The sequence below is a fragment of the Choloepus didactylus genome, chromosome 5 (assembly GCF_015220235.1).
Source record: "Choloepus didactylus isolate mChoDid1 chromosome 5, mChoDid1.pri, whole genome shotgun sequence".
NCBI classification, from domain to species: domain Eukaryota; kingdom Metazoa; phylum Chordata; class Mammalia; order Pilosa; family Megalonychidae; genus Choloepus; species Choloepus didactylus.
Window position 1 is genome coordinate 87003441 of NC_051311.1, and position 21862 is coordinate 87025302.

At 36.7% G+C, this 21862-nt stretch overlaps 1 protein-coding gene across 1 annotated transcript; it reads right to left on the reverse strand.

Annotated features, from left to right (window-relative positions):
* Nucleotides 1-3994: 3994 nt before the first annotated feature.
* CBLL1 (Cbl proto-oncogene like 1) lies at nucleotides 3995-20082 on the reverse strand. Its single transcript, XM_037836380.1, has 6 exons — nucleotides 19740-20082; nucleotides 14408-14575; nucleotides 10522-10622; nucleotides 10045-10128; nucleotides 9033-9106; nucleotides 3995-7479 (listed from the first exon to the last, which is right to left on the reverse strand). Exons 1-6 carry the CDS (start codon nucleotides 19750-19752, stop codon nucleotides 6444-6446), a joined length of 1476 nt encoding a protein of 491 aa, XP_037692308.1. The 5' UTR covers nucleotides 19753-20082; the 3' UTR covers nucleotides 3995-6443.
* Between the last annotated feature and the right edge of the window lie 1780 nt (nucleotides 20083-21862).

The following is a 21862-nucleotide window of genomic DNA, read 5'->3' on the forward strand; positions in this document are numbered from 1 at the left end:
CCTTCCCTAAATTTTTTGAATTGACTTATTATTAGTTGTTTCAATTCCTGCATCACAGTTGAAGTGCAAGTTTGTTCCCCTGACTGGGCCATAACCTCATTTTCCTTGGTGTAGGTTGTAGTTTTCTGTTGTCTAGGTCTGGTTTCCTTGGTTACCCCAATCAGGCCTCTCCAGACCAGAATGGGCTAAGGTCCCAGAAGGAAGAAATATTCAGCATCCAGTTTCCCTGAGGGTATGTCTTTTATTGGTATACCCTCTCATGCCTCAGGTTGCTGTGCTTTTCTGCCCAGCAGGTGGTACCTGATAGCCTGTAATTCTTGACTGCTGTAAGTTCTGAATGAAAGGCAGGTAGTAGAGCTGGTCCCCACCCCTTTCCTCTTAGAGAAGATAGATGTCCTAGGGGGAGGTCATTAGCATTTCAATGGTCTCTCTCTGCCTGTGCTATACCCTTGTCTGCATCACAGAACTGGGAACTGAAAATGGCTGAGGCTTTCTCCACTGAGTCAAAAAAGGAACAGAGCTAGTCCGGGTGACCCTCTGGCTCTCCAAGGTCAATCGTCACCCAAAGCCTCTGTCTACTTGTTGGGAATTTGTACCTCATAGTGGGCAGTTCACACTCCCTAATTAAAACCCCAGTTGGAGCTCAGCTGAGCTATATTCACTTGCTGGGAGAAAGCTTCTCTCTGGCACCAGGAGGCTTTGTAACTTGGGCTGTGGGGGAGGGGTCTCCCAATTTGGATCCACAGATTTTACTTACAGATTTTATGCTGTGATCTTGGGCATTCCTCCCAATTCAGGTTGGTGTATGAGTGGACGGTCACGTTTGTCCCCCTGCAGTTATTCCAGATTATTTACTAGTTGTTTCTGTTTTTTTTTTTAAGTTGTTCCAGGGGGACTACTTAGCTTCCACTCCTCTCTATGCTGCCATCTTAGATCCTCTCCCCTCCCATAGGATTTTACCACTTTCAAAATGCATCAATCAGTTTTTATATACTCAAATGGTAGGTGCTTAGTATACATTTATTGAATAAAGGTCATGAAATAATACATTTAATATGGATTAGGATGCTTAACAGAGCATGGAGCCCAGTTAGTTCTCAGCTCTGTAACTAAAATGATTACATATACACAACAAACTTTGTAACAGTGGTTATTTCTGAGGAAGGAACTATTAATTGGTATAGTAGTTGAGGGGATCTTTAGCTTTATTCATTTTAATAAATTCAGTTTTATTGAGATATATTCATATACCATACAATCATCCATGGTGTGCAATCAACTGTTCACAGTACCATCATATAGTTGTGCATCAATTACTTTTTGAACATTTTCCTTACACCAAAAAGAATAAAAATAAGAAATAAAAATTTAAAAAAAACACCCAAATCATCCCCCCAATCCCACCCTATTTTTCATTTAGTATTCGTCCCCATTTTTCTATTCATTCATCCATAGACTGGATAAAGAGACTGTGAGCCCCATGGTTTTCACTATCACACCGTCACCCCATGTAAGCTACATATTATACAATCGTCTTCAAAAATCACAGCTACTGGGTTGCAGTTTGATAATTTCAGGTATTTACTTCTAGCTATTCCAATACACTAAAACCTAAAAAGGGATATCTATATAGTGCATAAGGATGCCCTCGAGTGACCTCTCAGCTCCATTTGAAATCTCTAAGCCACTGAAGCTTTATTTTGTTTCATTTCACTTCCCCTTCTTGGTCAAGATTTTCTCAATCCCACGATGCCAAGTCCAGGCTCATCCCCAACAGTCATATCCTGCATCCTGCATTGCCAGGGAGATTTACACCCCTGGGAGTAAGGTCCCATGTAGCAGGGGAGGGCAGTGAATTCACCCACCCAGTTGGCTTAGCTAGAAAGAGAGGGCCACATCGGAGCAACAAAGAGGTACTCTGGGGGAGACTCTTAGGCACAATTATGTAGGCTTAGCCTCTCCTTTGCAGTAACAAGCTTCATAAGGGCAAGCCCCAAGATCGAGGGCTTGGCATACCAAATTGTCAGTCCTCAATGTTTGTGAGAATATCAGTAATAACCCAGGTGGGGAAGTCCAACATTTCTGCATTTTCCCCCAGCTCCTCAGGGGAGCACTGCATATATATTTTTATTCTCTGCCCAAATTACTTTGGGATGTATCGCTACTTCACACTAAACCTGTACAAACCTACCAGATCTCACTTCCTATTAAAAGTTCCATGTAATTATGGCATTTGAATAAACTGACCGTACAAGTCAAATTATTTCGAGTGCTGAAGAAGATATATATCCTGCACCAAATAAACATCTCTTCCCTTGGTCTCACACAGTAGTTGAAGTTTTAAAACACAGTATCGTCCTTTACCCTTTGGCCTCATTTGCCCTGGTCCTAACCAGATCTGCTTCACTCATATCTCTAATTGAAGTCTGGACTCTTTCAGCTTTTTCAACAGTTGCTGTATGCGCCAATACTGACATTCATATCTGGCAAACTCTAGCTCTGAGCTTCAGGTGTCACACAGATACCTGAAGTTCCAGAGACCGACCAGGTTATACACAAAGGGATCAGCATCTCAGAATCTGGAGGCAGCCATCACAATTCAGGAATAGATGTGACTGCTGTAAGAGCTTACAATCTAGGGACCAATACAGTAAGCATTTCCCTGATAAGCTGTGCTCTAAGATTCAATTCTAAGTTAGTAGTTGATAGTAGTTGAGGGGATCTTTAGCTTTATTTTTAATATCTAACTTTTCCCCACAAGATTTAACTGTGTAATTGAAAATGAGTAAAGATTTTAAAACAGAAGAGTAAAGATTCTGAAAGTAACATTTAGGAAGAAAAGTAAAAGGGAGCAGGATTTTTAAAACCGAAGGAAGGCAAGGGGAAACAATTTTAAAGGTGGTGTAATAGGCAACGGGCTTAAATGCAATATAAAAGCTGGTACTTACAACTATTTAGAAACGGAATATTCTTAGGTCAAAGACTAAGATAGTTTAACATTTTAAAATTCTGCTCAAATATAAGAGCTAAACCCATGACCTATCATGGTTCAATTCCAATCCTCTGACTATGCCTACAAATGCATAGTTCTGAAGGAACTGGAATAAACTGTTACACTAACGTGTTAGTTTAAGAATTGCTTTAAAACTTTTTCCATAAGTGATAGAAAATGAAGGGGCATGAGTCACAACAAAGTTTGAAAATCCAAATCATACAGTTTGTTAGTATCACTACCAAAGTATTATAACTGCTGCCCATCCCCCTCCACCACTTCCCTTAAAGCCTAGCATACCCAACACTGCTTGTTGATTGTGATAATGTTGTAATAAAGAGTAAATTCTGCCTGGTTTCTGGACCACAGTTGAATAGATTACAGTTATCGACCAGTGAAGAAAAATAAACCCACTTCAGAATATAGTAAGTTTGAGTATGAACATATCAAATTTCAATTAAAAACATACCTACTTGACGGCTAATCTATTAGAGAAACATTTTGGTTTTGGGTACTCATGAGTTTTTCCGTGTACTTACAATATAGGGCTTTTTTAGAATGTTTTATAAAAGTTGAGGCTATAAAAAACATGTACGGTGATACTCTAGTAGTATATTAATCAAAACAACACAAAGCAATTCTGTATACCACATATAGTAAATAGTCACTTAGAGTCAGTTTTTTAAATATGTTCAAACTTATTTTCCATTTATATCTCAGTATCTAATTACTATTACAACAATTTTGAGCAAGTGGTTTTTACATGACAAAATGGATATCCAGTACTGTTTCACATGGTCTTTGCACTAATCTGTCCCCACATACTATTTTACACTCTGAGCATGCCACTGAAGAAGTATATGTAACATTCAACTGCTGGTTTTAGTCTTCAAAAAAAGCAAATCTAATTTTACTGTAGAAAGTTGTGTCAACATACACATGGAAAACTCCACATTCTCTCATATCTGTCATCATTAGGTAAAAATTCATTTAGGCAAAATAGTATTTATGCTTCCATTTTATTGTTTTTAAGAATTAAACTGTCACTTCAGTAGTCTTAAGAGCAATATAATGAAACACACATACATTTAATTTAGACTTACGTCCATCATAGCTTCAAAGGCTTCCCTGAAATAAGGCTGGGATTCACATCTTTTTTCCTTAAGGAAAGAAACACTAACAGTAATTTTGTTATGCTTCTACCCATCCATTCTCATTCAAACACCAACTGGATGAATTCAAGTCTAATACCATTTTAAAATTTTGTTTGCTACAACACATTCAGGTGATCTGACTCCCTGCATAATATATTTCTTAAACGTAACTGAGAATAAATCATTTTTAAAAAGGCCTACTTCTTTCAACATGGAACTTTATCATGATACTTAATTTTTTGTCCAATGTATAGGATAAGTGGTTTCATACCACATTCCAATCTCTAGTGAATTTCAATAAAAACAAGAGAGCTCTTCATAAGTAGTTGAGAAACTTTAAAGTGAATTTGGCTATTTCTCATTACATGAAACAAAAAATGGTACTGGATTTTTAACAGTAATATTTTAACAGTATTAAACAAGGGCATTAAAGAGAATCAAGTTTACACCAGTCCAAGTACCTACAGTAATCTGATAGAAGTATTCACCAACATTTCACACTATTTCACTCCCATGCTTCTAATAACAAGAAATTCTCACTAGAAATATTGCATTAACACTGGACTCTCAAACTGGTAGGTGTGAAAATTCACTTACTTAACTTTTTAAAAAAAAGTAATAGATATTTTCGGCCGGTCAAGGTTGAAATGGCCATTTATATTATTCCTAACTTCAGCTTTAAGATCAGACACCTTTGCATCTGATCATCCAACATGAGAATTTGTTTTGCCTGTACCTGACAGAATAAAATGGTAAATTAGCAATCAGCTCTTCCCTTGCCAAAAAGAAACATGTTCTAAATTTATATACTACAAACTAATAAACGGTGTCTGCCTACTATACATTTAATGTTTATATTATGCACCATTTTAGGGGGAAGGAAAACTTCACAGGGTTTTTTCCAAAGGATATAGTAATATCCTAAGAATGTCAATTTATACATGAGTTCTGTATAAACTGTAAGTGGTCATCTTAGCTGGACTGTAACAAGCCCCTATAATGCAAAAGTTGACTCAAAAGGCACCTTATAAAGCACTGAAATTCATAATTTAGTCATTACTTTTCTCCAATACAAAATCATCTGGTAGTCTTCACTGCTAACTTCATGCTAAAATGTTCCAGGTTTAGAGTGCTTTATCAATGAAAGGAAAGGAAATAATTAAGGAAATAATTAATAGTTTTCAAATTTCAAGTTAGAGGAAAAACTTTTTTCACACAGTAATGAAAAATGAGCAAATGTAGGTTTGTGATTACAAGGATGTCCTTCATTAATACATTACTCAAATTTCTCCATGGCATTCAAATAGTAGTGTAAAACCAAATAAAGAAAAAACTACTTAAGCACAGAAAAAGAGGAATTATATAAAGCCTATACAGCCCTAAATATTTAAGACAATCAGCAAAGCAGGACACACTTCAACTAACAGACACCATTTAAAATAATGTTACTTAAAGTTAATAAATGTGATGTGTTATGATTCCAACCATTCAGGGGAAAAGAAAAAAACAATACAGCATCCCCCACCAGCTTGGAGCCTATAGACTTGATTACTCTGGCCATATCTATCCAAATAATTATTAACGCCTTTGAACATTACAAACATAAATATATCTTGTACTGGAATTCAAATGTATTTTGGTGCCTCAGAGGCTGCCTAAAAATTAAAAGGCATCCAAGTGAAGTGTATTATATACTTGCTATAGCTCAAAATTTCAGTGCTTAACGTGAAATAATTCACCATTTAACTGTCTGCCTTACAGTAAATTCTAGCAAATTTCCACGTTTAGGGCTTTATTGTAACTTTGGGAAATTAGTGGTAAAACATATGGTTTTAAAAAAAACAGTATGTAGCTGCACCTAAATTCACATAAAAACAGCATTTTGACAACCATATCGAAATTTAATCCTTTTACACAGGTTAACAAAATGTACCACAAGAAAAACTAAACATTGGATTTAACAAAAGCAATACTTTTGAAAGTGGAACAACGAAAATTTTTTTAGGAAATATTACAAATGGTCACCTCTGGGTCAGTTACCACACTACTGGAACAAAGTTGTTACAATAAAGCTGTGCTCAACTGAGCCACTTATCTGCACTACAGTATAGTACTTGAAATCTGTCCTAAGGTCAAGGTTTAAAACAATTTTAAGAGACAAGACCCTAAGTGTTCTAAGAGTCACCTCTGGAAGAGGTGCTTTTCCTTCCTGAAACAGTCAAAGCTTAATTAAAAGGTTGGCTATACATAGTTTTTTTTTTTTTTTCTCATCATATTTTCAGTTCAAAATACTATTATCATTGGTAATACGGTCTATATCTTGTCTGATCTGGATGATGTGGTCCAGGAAGTGGGGTTTGAGAAGGCGGACCCTGCATTCGTGGAGGAGGTGGTGGCCCTCTTGGTGCAGGCCATATACCAGGACTCATTCCCCCTGGTTGTGTAAATGGAGGGCTCAGAGTTCCTTGATCTTCAGTGAACTGGGGTAAAGAGTTAGGATTATAATGGTGAGGAGGGGGTGCACTTACAGGTGGACCACCATGTTGAGGTGGGGGAGGTCCTGGAGGAGGATGATTCATATAAGGTGGCATCTGGGCAATAATATGTCCAGGGGGAGGGGTTATTGGTGGTGGAGCAGAGGTCATTGGTGGAGGTGGAGCTTGGCTATAAACCAAGTGAGGAGTACCTGCAGCCTGGGGAGGATGTGGCATTGGATGGCTTATTGGTGGTGGAGGAGGTGGGGGTGGTGCATAATGTTGCTGTGGAGGCATAATATGATGAGGGTGCGATACCACTGGTTGACCCTGATATTCAGGATGATGGTGAGCAGGTGCTGGGGCAGGAGGTGGTGGTTCTCTAGCACCTGAATTTGAATCATCCTGAATAGGGACAGTTATTAAATTGCTGTGTTTTCTTGTCGAAATACGAAAGGTTTCCTGACTGACCGAACGAGGTGGAGGTGGAGCCATGGACAATTCTGCTGGAGGAGCACGAATATCCTCATGTGGCTGATTATAGTGCTCGTGAGGCACATGTTGCAAAGGAGGTGGTGGCATAATGATGTGCTGCTTTGGCGGAATATGGCTCATGTGGTGCTTGTCTGGCGGCATCATAAAACGATCAGGGATTTCAGTTGGTGGTGGGGCAATAGGAGGATGAACATTTTCAAGTGAAGCACGGGTAACAGGTTTTCCAGCTCTCATATGGCGGTGATTGATATGAGCCTGTAAGTCTCTTTGAGACAAATACGTTCTCTTGCAACCTTGAACAATGCTACACATGAAGAGAGAACCTCGTGTACACTGCTCAATTCGCTGCACAGGATCACTACAGCTATATTAGAAAGGGAAAAAAATCTGATTTACTAAAAATAGAAAATAAATATAATGTACTTAATTTCAAAGATACATCTATTTTAAAAATTTGTCATATAAAATACAGCAAATATTCAAAATTAAAAATTACAGTTATTGTAAGTGAACTTTTAATCCTCCCCACTCTGTCACCTGTTAGCTATTAAGAATCAGCATTTCTATCAACCTCAGAATTCATAATACATTAATAAATTAAAAAATTTTATCTAATAGAATATGTTTTGAGATCTTATTCTTCCCAGGACCTAGAATTTATCTAATTTTCTCAAACAATTCTATGCTTTGCATACATTTGCAAAACAAAATCAAGAAGAGCAACCCAAACAATTTGTCACTTACAACCATGGAATTCAAACTTGCATAGTATTTACTGAGCAGTAAGTATTTGATGAATAAATAATACTAAGTGGAAGACACTAAGGGAAGGGTGCAGTAAGGACAACAAAGATGAAAAAGGTCATCCTAATTATCACCATTCTTAACATTAAACGACATAAACAATTTCGATTCAAACCTTCACTATTAAGAGTTCCATAAGGAAAGGGTCTTTCTGAATTGTCAGACAAGTTTACTACTAAAAAGCATTATACATTCCTATCTTACTCAACAGTGAGCACTAGATTTAATTTAATATTTCCTTAATGACTCAAGGTCAAAATTATAACTACTTCATTCACTGTATGTAAGTCTGCTTGGCATAGTGGAAAAAGGACTAAACTAGGAATGAGAAGACCTGGGAACTGTTCACTCAGTAATCCTGGAGAGTCGCTTTATTCTCTTTGATTTTGTTTCTTTATTTGTAAAACGGGATTGAAGTATCTACTCAATCTCTAATTCACAGTGTCTTTGTATCTACCTCACCTTACTAATTTTACTCTGGATCCTTCAAGATCATTCCAAAATAGATCAATTTCAGTACCAACCAATATCTCTATTTCTTTATAACTTTCCTGAGTCTGTGCCATCATGTAGTTTTAAGATACACTTAAGACTGAATAATCAGATATAAAGGTGTAGGAGCATATACTTACAGGGCTTACTAATATGCCAAATGACACACACACATGCACCCATGCATATTTAATCCTATTAATAACCTTAGGAGGTAGGTACTATTATTAGCCCCATTTTACAAATGAATATACAGCCTATATCACATAGCTAATAATGCTAGTAACAGTAAAGTAAGATTTAAAGCCAGGAAGGCTAATCCTGGATTCTGTGCTCTCAAAAAAAAAAAAAAATAATAACTTTTTTAGTTTATAACACTAATTCTGTGATAGTAAATATTATTTTGGCCAATTTGATTTGACTTAAAGTGGCTACACCTAGCCATTAGGGAGAATGCTAAGGCAATGCTACATTTAAAAACAAAGATTAACTATATCTAAACATTTGAAACCCTGACTCTGGTTTGACTCACTCCTTGTCCTTTAAACTGGATTACAAATCATTACAGCACAAACTTTATTTTCATTTAAATAACATTTTAAAATGTAATGATGATCTTACCCTGGACACATCTTATCTCCCTTTTTTTCATGTAAAATAGCACAGTCATAGCAAAAAACATGCTTGCACGGAATCTGTGAAGAGACATATTAAAGTTAAGCATACTAGAACTTAAAATTTTCCCATTAAAAAATAACAGTAATTGTAGTCACCTACATGTCAAAGATAGTTGAGAAATGTTTATTAAAACGAACACGTATATACTCACATTTGCTTACACTTTCTGGAGGTATACACCCTGTAAATTTGATCCAGGGGCCCTGCAGGTTAAAAGCTCCTGACAAAGGGTACTATAACTGGGTTTTATCTTATCCTGCTTCTCCTGAGACTATTCTAAAGCAGTAATGAATATGTCCTACATTTAATATAAGTAGCATTTATCCCTGGTAGTTTTAATGAACTTATAAATATCTGAAAATAAATCAGAAGGACACAGTAAAATACTAGAACATTTTCAAACTCACAGTCTAATACTGTTACTTTGCTATGTTATAGAGTAAAGCAATAGTGCATAATCATTACCCTCTACTATCAGATACTTAGTGAATTTAATTTTTTCCAAGTATAAATCAAAACTATTCTTTTTTGAGAGGATATTTTAATGATTAGAATTCAATTTTCAGATATTATAGTTATTATTTACTTATTCAGTTTTATATTATAAAAAATATGGCCTTCAAAAATTAATAATTTCATTCTTTTAAGGTAGGAAAAAATTTTTCTTTAATAAACTAGAGTAAATATAAATGAACAGACTTCAAACAGCCCAAAGGTCTTAGTTTTCTGAACTTAGTATCCTTAATTAATAAATTTTACAAGCAATTCAAGAATTTGTCAAGATAATTATATTAAATTCATATCATCCAGAATTTCCCTTAGTTATTTCATACTTCCAAATGTTTCAAACTTAAGTCATTAAAAAATGATAAATCTATCTACTAAAATTTCAGAATCCTACCTCCACAATAATGCATACACTTATAAAAACCGAATTTAACTTAGTTATACTTACCATTCGCCCATAGATTTTAATAGGCAATCCACATTTGTCACAGAAATGAACTGGTGTATCATCCTTTTCACCTAAGATGTTTATCTGTTAAAATGATATAATTAAAACTTCCTTCTTAAGCATTCTAAATATTATACCTATAATTCACACAATATATTCATTAGTATTTTATGTAAGTTGTTAAAACAATTAGAAATAAAGGTTTCTTGGTATAATTCCCATATATCACTTATTCCCCAGATTAGCTGTACCACCAGTTTGGTTTTTTAAAGTAGTTTTAATGGCTATTGATTTTATTTGATTTTATTGCAAATTAGTTCCAATTATTTTTGAAAATAGTGGAAATACACAGGGTATTAATAAACAAAAGACTTGTGTTGGCTGAAAGTCATAGCTATAATAAAAGTTTACACCAGATATTTCTTATGTGCTCTGCATTGCTCTAATAAAATGTTTAATTTTTATTTATAGTTATACCTGAAAATCCCAAAAAAGGTGTCCAGGAAATCTTCGCTGATTTCCAAATAGTTCTCCCCCTTTACAGTCATACCGCTCTTCTTCATTATAATCAAATCCTTCTGAAAAAAGAAAGCACTGCCCGTTAACATTTCCAATCTCAAATTTCATTCACTGAAAAGCCCATTTGATTCCTTTCAAAGCTATGCTAAGAACAAGACAGTCAAAACTAGTTTAAAACATCAACTAGAAGTGATCCTGGCAATCATCCAGTGTAATTCTCTCACTTCATAATTGAGAATATCGCAGGATGGAGACCTGCAATAACAACACATAGAAGATTAGTGGCAGAGTCAGGAACAGACCTCAGATCTCTTGACTCCCAACCAAGCATTCATCATTTCATCAGGATGTCTTCAGTGTAATACTTTACTGACATCAAGCTTTTTTAAGATATTGATCACAATTTATTCTAATATATCAACAAAAGTGGTATCACACTGCAAGAGACTGATTTTACTACAAAAAGAATATAATGAAAACAGAATTCTGGAGATTTTCTTTTTATGACTTAGAAATCAAGATATCCTCTTCAGCCCTACACTGAGCCTGATTTTAGAAACATCAACATACTGAAACTTCATTTTGTCTATTAAAACATCTCCCTATTCAATCATCCAAGCACTAGGAGTCATTATCATATCTAATTACAAGTATCCTCTATTATGCTGCATCTACATAAGTATCAATAAGCTTAAGACAATATGAAGATCAAATGGGCTCAATTTCTCTGGCCTAGTAAAAAATAAGTGATAGCAATCCTCTTAATCCTCTTATCACATACAGAAGAACACAAAACCAATGTGCAGTCTGATGAAATTCTAGGTAGAATCCAATTACTTCAGTAAAGCTGAGAAGATAAATCTATCCCTCCAAAGTGCCAGGCTACTCACATCTCTTTTAACCCTAGAACTGACAGAATAGCCACAGCATATGTTTTAACTTTCCCCACATGGCCAAATTACAGCACCTGTGTACACACATGCACACACACACACACACACACACACACACAAATGGTGACGGAAGAATTTTTTTGAAGATGATATGGAAACTCCAGTGCACTGCTATCTAATTACCTCTAATACAAAAGGGACAGCTTTCAAAGTCAGGGTATTCTTATGAAGTTACATATGAATGTCCCCCAGGCCTATTACAGCTTATAAAATCTGGTGTAATCTGAATCTCAAAATAAGGAAAATCAACTTTTCAAGCCCTGGAAATTATTGAGAATATCAAAAGTCAAGGAAATTAGAAGGACATTACAATTTTCAGAGTAGTTCAACCTGTACCCTCATCATTCAACCACATATATTTGTATAGATACCATACTGGCACCTCAAACTGCATGCTTTGATTAATGTCTAGGTAAAAAAAAACATTTTTCTCTTCAAGGTACAGGTAAATCTAAAGTATCAAAAAAATATCTTCAGGCTCAATTTGTTCTATTAAGAGAGAAACTGGGAATGGTAGCTTCTTCTAGAAAAGAGTGTGGGCTGGGCAATACCTAGGAAGAAAATGGTAGAAAAGGTATTCTAGGTTTTTTTGTAAGACTGTATTTGTATATTACTTTTACAATTAAAAAAAAATTACTTTTTAATAAAAGGTAAAAAGGAAGGGGAAAAACACCTAGGGGTGACAGATAATGCAGCAGAAGTCTTAGGTTGTTATTACCATGATTTACTACATTTTGACTTTTAATATATTTGTTTATGTGGGGGTGAGAAAACTTAGCACAAAAGTAATCATATTAAAAAGTATAACTAAAGTAGTTTGGTTCTAAGAAAGAAATATAGACAGATTGCTAGAATAGGATAAACTAGGATACAAAGTCTAGAAACAGGCACAACTAGTTTTAGAAATTTAATATATGATATTCAATAGTTGGGAAAAAAAGACTGGCTGGGAACTGGGGGGAAACACATCCCACTTTTTGTTTTTCCAACCAAATAAATATCCATAAATATTCTAAAGCAGGGGTTGGCATATTTTTTCTGTAAAGGGCCAGATGGCAAATATTTTAGGCTTCGTGGTCATGGAGTCTGTCACAACAGCTCAACTCGGTTGCTATAGCGTGAAGGCAGTCATAGAGAATACTAAAATGGGTGTATTCCATTAAATGAATATATTCCAATAAAACTTTATTTACAAAAACAGTGCTAGGTTGGCCCACAGGCCATAGTTTGTTGCCCATGTACTAAAAGATAAAATAGGAAACTGTTTTACACTCATGGAATAGGGGAAGGCTTTTCTATAAATATAAAACCCAGAAGTCATGAAGGAAAAGACTGGATATCTAACTACACAGAATCTTCAAGTTTCTCTACCATAAAAAGTCAAAAGACAAATTGGAATATATACAATAAATGACAAAGAGCCAGTTTTATTAATTTACAAAGCACGCATTAAAAAAAAAATAGTAAGAGAAAGACAAATAAACAAACAGAAAAATGGGAACAGGCAGACTCCAAGAGGAAAAAGAAATGACCAATGCCTTGAAAAGCTATACAGCCCCACTTATAATTAAAGCAATTTATAGCAAAACAAAATCTTTAAATGGTTGAAAAAACCCAGTGTTGTTAAGTATGTGGAAGTGTGAACTGAAGCACCCTTTCTGAAGAGTAACTGGACATTATCTAATTCTAAAATAAACAATACCCATGAAGCTCTAAAATGCCCCAACTTATGCAAAGTATAAATTCTACAAAGTGCATATACTAAGATATACGTACAAAGAAATACACTGCAACATTGCTTATAACAGCACAAAACTAGAAAAGTTAAATAAATTACAGTACATCCATAAAATGAATCATGAAACTGTTTTTAAAAATGAGGTACACCTGTATGTAGGGATATAGGAAAATCTCAAATGCATATTGTTTTTTTAAAAGGTAGTATACATAAAGAAATAACTTCTGTGTAAAAAAAAAATCTTAAGAGAAGATGTTTGCGGAGAAGGACTGTGGGAGAAGGGCAAATTTTACTTTTAATGTTATGCCTTTCTACAGTACTGTTTAGATTCTTTAAAAACAATGGGCATGGGATTGAGAACATCTACTTGACCAAAAGGGGGATGTGAAATGAAACAAAATAAAGTTCCAGTGGCTGAGAGATTCCAAATGGAGTCCAGAGGTCAATCTGGTGGGCATTCTCATGCACAATACTGATAACCCTTTTCAGGTTTTAATGTACTGGAATAGCTAGAAGTAAATACTTGAAACTACTCAACTGCAACCCAGTAGCCTTGACTTGTGAAGACGACTGTACGGCAATGTAGCTTACAAGGGGTGACAGTGTGATTATGAAAGCCTTGTGGATCACACTCCCTTTAACCACTGTATGGATGGATGAGTAGAAAAATGGGGACAAAAACTGGGTAAAAATAGGGTGGGAGGGGGGAATGATTTGGGTGTTCTTTTTTACTTTTATTTTTTATACTTATTCTTGCTTTTTCTGGCATAAGGAAAATGTTCCAAAAATAGATTGGGGTGATGAATACACAACAATATGATGGTACTGAGAACAGTTAATGGCACACCATGAACGACTGTATGATATGTGAATATATCTCAATAAAACTGAACTGAAAAAAGAAAAAGAAAAAAGGAAAACAGTGGGCAGTGTTGCTTTCAACAACAAAAACATAAGTTAAACCAAAAAATATTTCTAAAGGGAAAGAAAAGTACAACATGCTAAAACAAGAAGTCAAACAAAAAGGATGAAGAATAAATAAGAGCATGTAAAATAAAAAAGACGTAGCTATAAGTAAATAAAATCACATGGATTATTTGGTGGAATCAGATATTACAGAAAGCAGTTGGACCTATTAGTCTAAAGAAATTACCTTCATCATCAGGAGGAGCCTTTGCAGGCATCCTGTTTATCGTCCTTGGTGTTCGAGGTGCAGGTTTAGCTTTGTTCGCTTGCTTGGAGATGAGCTTTATAGGAATTCGTCTACGAACATCAAGACCACCCAATGATCCAGAACTATTAGTGCCTTGTAACTCATTATCTATGTATAAAAAAACAAAGTTCTTTCGTTTAGCTTTGCTTTTTTATTCTGCCACAGATATTAAAGCAATTTTCTCAACATTACGAAAGTTTGAAGAGCTAAGTTCTGATTTTAAATATTATAATCACATAAGTTTAACTGCTAATTTTCTCTATTTTGGAAAAAATCTTAAGCAATGCTTCTTAATCTTTTTGACACATGGAGCCCATTAAGAAGCTAACAAGTTGTAGAACTTCTCCCTAGAAAGACAAACAACACAATTTTCCATATAATTCCAGAGGGGTTTAGACACATAAACCTATTCATGAACCCAAGAGAAAAACCTCCATCTTGAAGTAACTATAAGAGATTTTTAAAAAGCAGCAGCAGCAGAACAGTAAAAGTCAGAAGGAAAAGAGAAAAGAAAACTATCCCTATCTCCATGTCTGATCACCAAGAATGCCAAGCACTCACTCAATAAATGTGCTAACCCACAGACAAGACAGAAATTAGCAAAGGATTATGACTACTGAATCAGTGTGTGTGTGTGTATATATATATATACATTTTTTTTTTCTTAGTTGTTAGGGTATTAGAATGGCTAGAACTGAAATGGTAGAACTGTAACCTATAACATTATTTGAAATTTGCTAACTGTTTGTTAAATCGCACTTTGAAAGTTATCACTTTTATGTATATATGTTATATTCCACAATAAAAAAAAGTGTCAACTTAAAAAAATGTGCTAAACCAAATTTACATCAGGACAACCAATAAAACTAGAAACACAAAACTAACACTAAGAATGGCAAAATTAAATAAATAATGCATCTGAAAATGAAGGTAATTTTAAGAAAGGTGATTATTCCCTAAAGCTTTTCTAAAAAGCATGCAGGAATATAGTAAAAATCATTATACCATTTGAGTACTAGAAATAAGCAATAATGTGATTCTGTTATAACATTTCTAGAGATACACATGTAAAAATGAAATACTCCTAGTCAGCACTGTAATGGAAAATTAATTTAGTAGGATGCAAGGTACTTGCAACTAGGTCTAAACAACTGACATTTTCTTGTCCCTGAAATCCCCTGCTTCTTATTATCTATGAAATAAATTATTAATTCATATTCCATGAGTAACAGGATAATTATTTCATAGAACTGACTCTATTTAAAGTTTAAAGAGTCAATTTTTCAAGTATATGATAAGATATTGCAATACAGAAAATATTCAATTCTACCTACTAGAGACAAAAAGGAAAAAGCCCTAAAACAGAAAGGCAATTGAAAAATTTTTTTAATTGTAATGTTTTAACATGGCAAGTTATTGAGTAAAGGTGTGTAACCACCCCTGAAGGAGATAGTACAATCAAGAGTGATAGCCAAACTGTCCACAGCAAATCAGGTAAAGCCGAAACTGGGAGTAGTAAGCTAGTACAGACACGTTAAATTCACATTCATTTGTACTCTTTCTGCACAATAATATATGGAACAAAACTCAAAATGGATGCTTAATGATTAAAATATCTTTTAGTATATTTTCTATTTTAAAATAAACACAAAACTTTCCTAGAATTCCTCAAAAACTTCATGTAAAACGGATTGTGGACAGCTAAAATCTTGAGGGTTAGGATAAACTGAACTTGAATGACTTTCAACACTTCACTTACATGTACTTCTTCAAAGTGACTAATGTATTTCATCTGCTTTCATTCTAGTTACTAACCCATTTAAAAGTACTTACAAACAATGCAATGACCAAAAGACAGAAAGATGTGACAGAATAACCTTTTTTTCCTGTTCAAAAGCTCTTCCTGACTTTCCAATGAACTAAAAAGCATGCTGTTTTAGACACAGTTAGGTTAAGGTTTAATGTCGCCCTTTAGATAATAAAAGGACTCTTACAGTTTTACCTTTGTGAATAATGAAAGTACCACAATTTCATTACAAGTCCTTTTCACACCACCCTGAACACGTGAGGTGGCTACCACTGCTTACATAGCCTACTACTCTTACTTTCAAAGAGCCTGCCACCCCTTAACATCTTGCCATTTGCCTCACAGACTGCAAAGTCATAAACAAAGTACAGCATTTAATAGTGACATTTTGGGTTTGTTTGGCATTTTGGTTTCTTGGTTTTTTTTTGGGGGGGGGTTGTTTTGTTTTATTTTTTAAATTAAGAATAAGAGCACACCGCAATATACAAATCTTTCACCATAAAGTACAATCTCCTTTTTAATAAACTGAAAACATAAACCCTATAATAAAAGTCCTTAGATATTGCACAGAAAATTATCATTAACTAAAGATAACTGGAAGCTTAAGGTGAATCCACTTTAAAAAGGAACAACACTTTTATAGCATATAGTTAAATATTTTTTTAATTATAATTTTATCTTGGGGAAAAAAAAAGAAACCAACTAAGTGCTAATTTTTAGAATGACCACAGAATGAACCAAGTGTTAACTGGGAGTTTCTTGAAGTAATTTTTCTGGCAAAATTCAATTATAGCACCACAGGATCGCCTGCATTTTACGTTTTGACTTTTTCAGCACGATCCCAAAGTGAGTCATTTTGCATAGTATTTGAGAGTTTCAATTTTCCCAAAGGCCGCTCTTAATCCTTGGGTATTAAAATCATTCTTTTGAGATGTCTATCCTGTCACTATGTCTTCAATGAATTGACTAAAGGCATTTCCTCAGTTCTCAGTAGCTTTATTAGTGATTCAAATAGTCCAAACTCATGTTTATTAATTTCATGAAAACCTCCATCTTTTGCAAGGTATGCAATTTTACCTCAATGTATAGCATTATTAAATGAATAATATGAAACATCCAGGAGACTGACTCACCAAGAAATTAATTAAAAGAACAGAATGCATGACAGTGTTGAGCAGAAGGTATAATTTGAGTGGGAACTCATTTTTTAAGTGGTCAGTTCATTAGTGAATGTTTTCAAGTTAGGATAAATTTTACTTCCTCAGGCAACCTTTTAACTTAAGGAGAACTAGGATAATAAACACTCATAAGCACCATCCACATTACAATTTCCTAACATAACATCCTGTAAATTGTAGAAGGGACATGATTCCCAATATCCCTAATAGGCTCAAACGAGTAATAGTTTCCTGAAGTTGAACATTTGCTACTCCAACATCATGATCCCAGAGTTTTAACTCTATTAACCTTCCAAACCCTGGGGTTCCTTAGAACCTGGTTCTAGGCCTTCATTACTCTCTTCCCTGAAGTGATCTCATGTCATTCATTCCCATGTTTTAAAGTATCACCTATAAGGTATTGACCCCAAATATGTATTTTCGGCCCAGATGTTTCCTCTGATCTCCAAACTTGTACCTCCCATTGTTTCTTGACATCTCCCCTAGTATGTTTCAACACACATCTCAAACTTAGCAGTCTTAAAACCAAACTTTTTCCTAAATTCCCAACGCCCACTTCTACACCTTAAAAAGAAACTTATTTTCCTCTCAAGTTTTACCAAACCAGAAATCTAAGCATTTTTTCTTTCTCACATACTTCCAAGCAAATCCATCAGCACATCTCTGTTTTCTACCACCAAAATATTGATTGAATTTGTTCATTCCCCTTCATCTTCACTTAACCACCTACACATCTTCAGCTCTACTATAATTACCTCCTAAATTGTCTATTTTCTAGTACTCTTGCCTCCCTCGTTTGCTTACTCTATTTTCCATATAACAGCCTATTATATATATATATATATTTTTTCCCCCTCAGTCTATTATATTTTTAAAAGAGATCATGTTCCTCCTTTACTTCTATTCAATGGTTTCATCTTGCACTTAAAACAAAACTCAGATCCTTACCATGGCCTTGAAGGTCCTGCAGGACCTGACTCCTGCCTTTCTCTGCAATCTCAACTTAGGGCTCTTTCCCTCTAGCTAACTAGGCTCCAGCCAACTGGCCTTCTTTACATTTTCCTATCTCAGAGCCTCTGAACTTGCTGTTAATGCTTTTCCTCCTGTTTATTCCATGGCTGCATTCCTCCATCTATCAGATCTTAGCTTAAATATTACCTACCCAGAAAGACCTTCCCTGACACCCTCTCTCAAGTTTCATCCTATTTTCATTTATTTTCTTCAAATCATGTATCATAATCTGTAAACATTTCAGTTTTTAAAAACTTGTTTACTGTCCATCTTCCCCAATAGAAGGTACTTTCCATGAAGACAGGGGCACAGTCTGTCTTGTATACCATTTCCTCATATCTGGCATACAGGGTATGCATGTATAATTATATAAATAAATATCTGATGGCTGAAGATATACATCCCAATCGATACCTAGACAGGAAAAAGGCTTCCTTCTCTACTTGTTATATGACTGATCTCTACTTGTTATATGACTGATAAAATTGTATGGAGCACTTATTAACTCTGAGGTCCTTTCATTCAATATCCAAGAGTCACAAGGGGGCTAAAGTCAAAAAACATAACAAAAGGGTGGAACCACTCTTGCTTGGAAAAAGGGACAGTAATGCCTTCATTTTAAACTTTCCTTTGTTAATAACCCCAAACGATGAGTAAGGTCCACCAGTGAAGCTCGGGACGTGCTTTAGGCTCGAGTAGAAAAGCCGCTCCAGGTATGATTCCTAAAACCATATCCAAAACCCTTCTCCCACCTCCAGCCCATGAAGGACCGGCGAGACAACAGCGACAGGAGCACCCGCCCAAAGCTGACTGAGAGAGCAGGAAGTCTCTAACCCACTTTTATCCATCCACTCCCAGACGGAGCCGAGAGCGCAGTGAGGCATCCTCCCGTTCGGAGATTGGAATCTACCCGCCAGTCCCCACAACACAGAACAGGGCACCCGGGATGAGAGACAGAAACAAATAAAATGATAATAAAAAGGAGCAGCGCTCTCCCCTCCCCCAGAAGCCCGCGCTGCCCGCTGTCCAGGCTAGGAGCCCAGCAGAACCAGAGAAACGACTGTTGCCGGTACTGAAGCTGGAGCTACCGCACCGCAGGGTAGGCCAGGAAACAGCAGGCCCCTCCCGGGCACGGAGGGATCTGTGAGATTTCTTTTTCATCGCCACACCCCAGTGCTTGGTGGCTAGCGTAACCCCTCTATGCCTACTGGGCGACCAGTCCCAGGCCGGCCAAGGGGGCATGGAACCGGGACCCCCACTGCCTCCGCCTCCTTACCAGTGTGATCCATGATTCGGCTCGCAGGGCACAGTGGGAGCGGAAGTCAACCGCGCCGGAGTAGCAGGGAGCGCGTGCGCGCTACCTTCCGGAGCCCAGACAGAGGAAGTGCGAACAGGTCCTCTCTGCTACGGCCTCCAAGCGCTTCTTCCTCTTGCCTCCTCTACCCGACTCCGGTGGAGTCAGGCATAGTTTCGGCAGAGAGAATGAGCGAGAACGCGAAGCGCTTCAATGTCGAGGTAGCTAGGGCAGCTCCTTATATGCTTCAAGAGAAAGTAGCCTTTAACCGTGGAAAGGAGATCTATGGGAACCGCGAACGGGAAGCGCGATAGATGCGGAAGGAATACGCTAGCCGCAGGTCAGGCGAGGCTTCGCCCCCGGAGCGTTGCCTTCTGGGACTTGTAGTGCGCCGGGACCCTAGAGCTGGCCAGGTCCACTGCGCAGGCTTGGCAGTTGGGCTAGCCCCACCCCGGCGGGCGGAGTAACGATTTGGAAGTCTCCGGGGTCCTCGAGCGACTGAATGTCTTCTGTACCCGGTCTAGGAAAAGTGTAAACATCGGCGCTCGGGAAAGCGTCCTCCAGAGGGAGGTTGCCCAGGAGATGGTTGGGCTGAGTGAAGCTCCCAGCTAGAGAGAAAGGCTCTATACTTAATGTCTAAATTGTGCTTTGTCGTGACGACCTACATAGACCCACGCTGAGCACAGTTGGTATATGCCCCATTCCTATCTTTTAAGTTTCTAACAGTTTATATACACTTATAATGCTTGCCCACCACTCATTTTATAAATAAGATGCTTGTAGCGCTAGGAACCCCTAGAATACTTCTCCTAAATACTGGACGAAGGGCAGGGTGGGGGACGAGCGCCGCGCAGCTGCCTCTTGTTAGGGGGACTCCTAGGAATAATGTGCAAAGAGTGAAGCGCAGGGGATAGAAACTGAATGAGGTGTAGAGAGCGTTAGGGCTTGTCCAGAAGCGAGAGGTTAAAAAGGAAAGGTCCTAAGATAAGAGAGAGAGAGTTACCACAATAGGCAGTACCTAGTTCCAGTTCTTGGTCCCAGGGGTTTGTGGTTGCTGCTGCTTTCATCTTCTTCAGTCCAAACAAAAGGAAAGTGCCGAAGGGTGATATGATGCCTTAGGACATGCAGTGCAGCCTCCACCTGGTCGACTTCGCTCATTTGTATCCGGTCCCTTCACCAACCCTTCACACTCGATGCTCTTGGATGAGTAGAAAGGAGCACACTTAGTGGAAAACACGAGCTTGGGAGTCAAGGGATTTGGGTTCTATTCTTGTCCCCCGGTGACGACATCATTACCTTGGGTTATTCACGCTTTCAGTGCCAGAGTTCCTAAATCAATACAAGGGATTATTATATTGAACTCTTATAAGTGTTTCCTTGATGTTGAATTCCAAGTAAGTATGTACAGCAGTGTATTTTAGCTGCAGCTATACCCTTGAATAATACTATGATGATCAATACTTTATAAGTGTAATATGTTATTTGATGATTGTTTTACTAGGATTTTTCTAAAGTATTTCACTATATCTGCAGCTTTATAAACAAGTGGTAGGTATATTCACAACTAAGGGCATTTGTGACTTCAAGTTACCCCTACTTGTATTAAAATGTAAGGTTCAGTATTATTAAGTGGCTTTCAGTATGCTTGCGGTTGCTGGCATTGTGTTTGTTTTGGAGAATGGGGGGAACTTAACCTTTCTCCCATATCTGTGACCCTATTTCTCAAAAACAGTGGTGACATGGTCGAACATGTTTCACCAATTTGAGGTGTAAAACAAAAGTATTTCACAGGAAGTGCTCTTTTGCATGCACTCTCTCTCTCTTCTCCCTCCCTCCCTATCTCTTCCCTCTCTCCCTCTCTCCTCATATTCAGCCTAATAGCTAAACTTCAGATTATTGCAAATCGGGTTCAGGAAGCTATCATTGGGCATAGAGTGTTTTGGTTACCCAGATACTCTGATTATTACTGTCTGCTGATGCTAATATTTCAAGAATTAGAATAAAATGCTACTTTCAACTGTATTTTACATAGTTTAATCTGTAAATCAACTTTAATCTGTAAATCAGGAGTTTGTCAGCAGTTTATGGTTCATCAAGTTATAAAA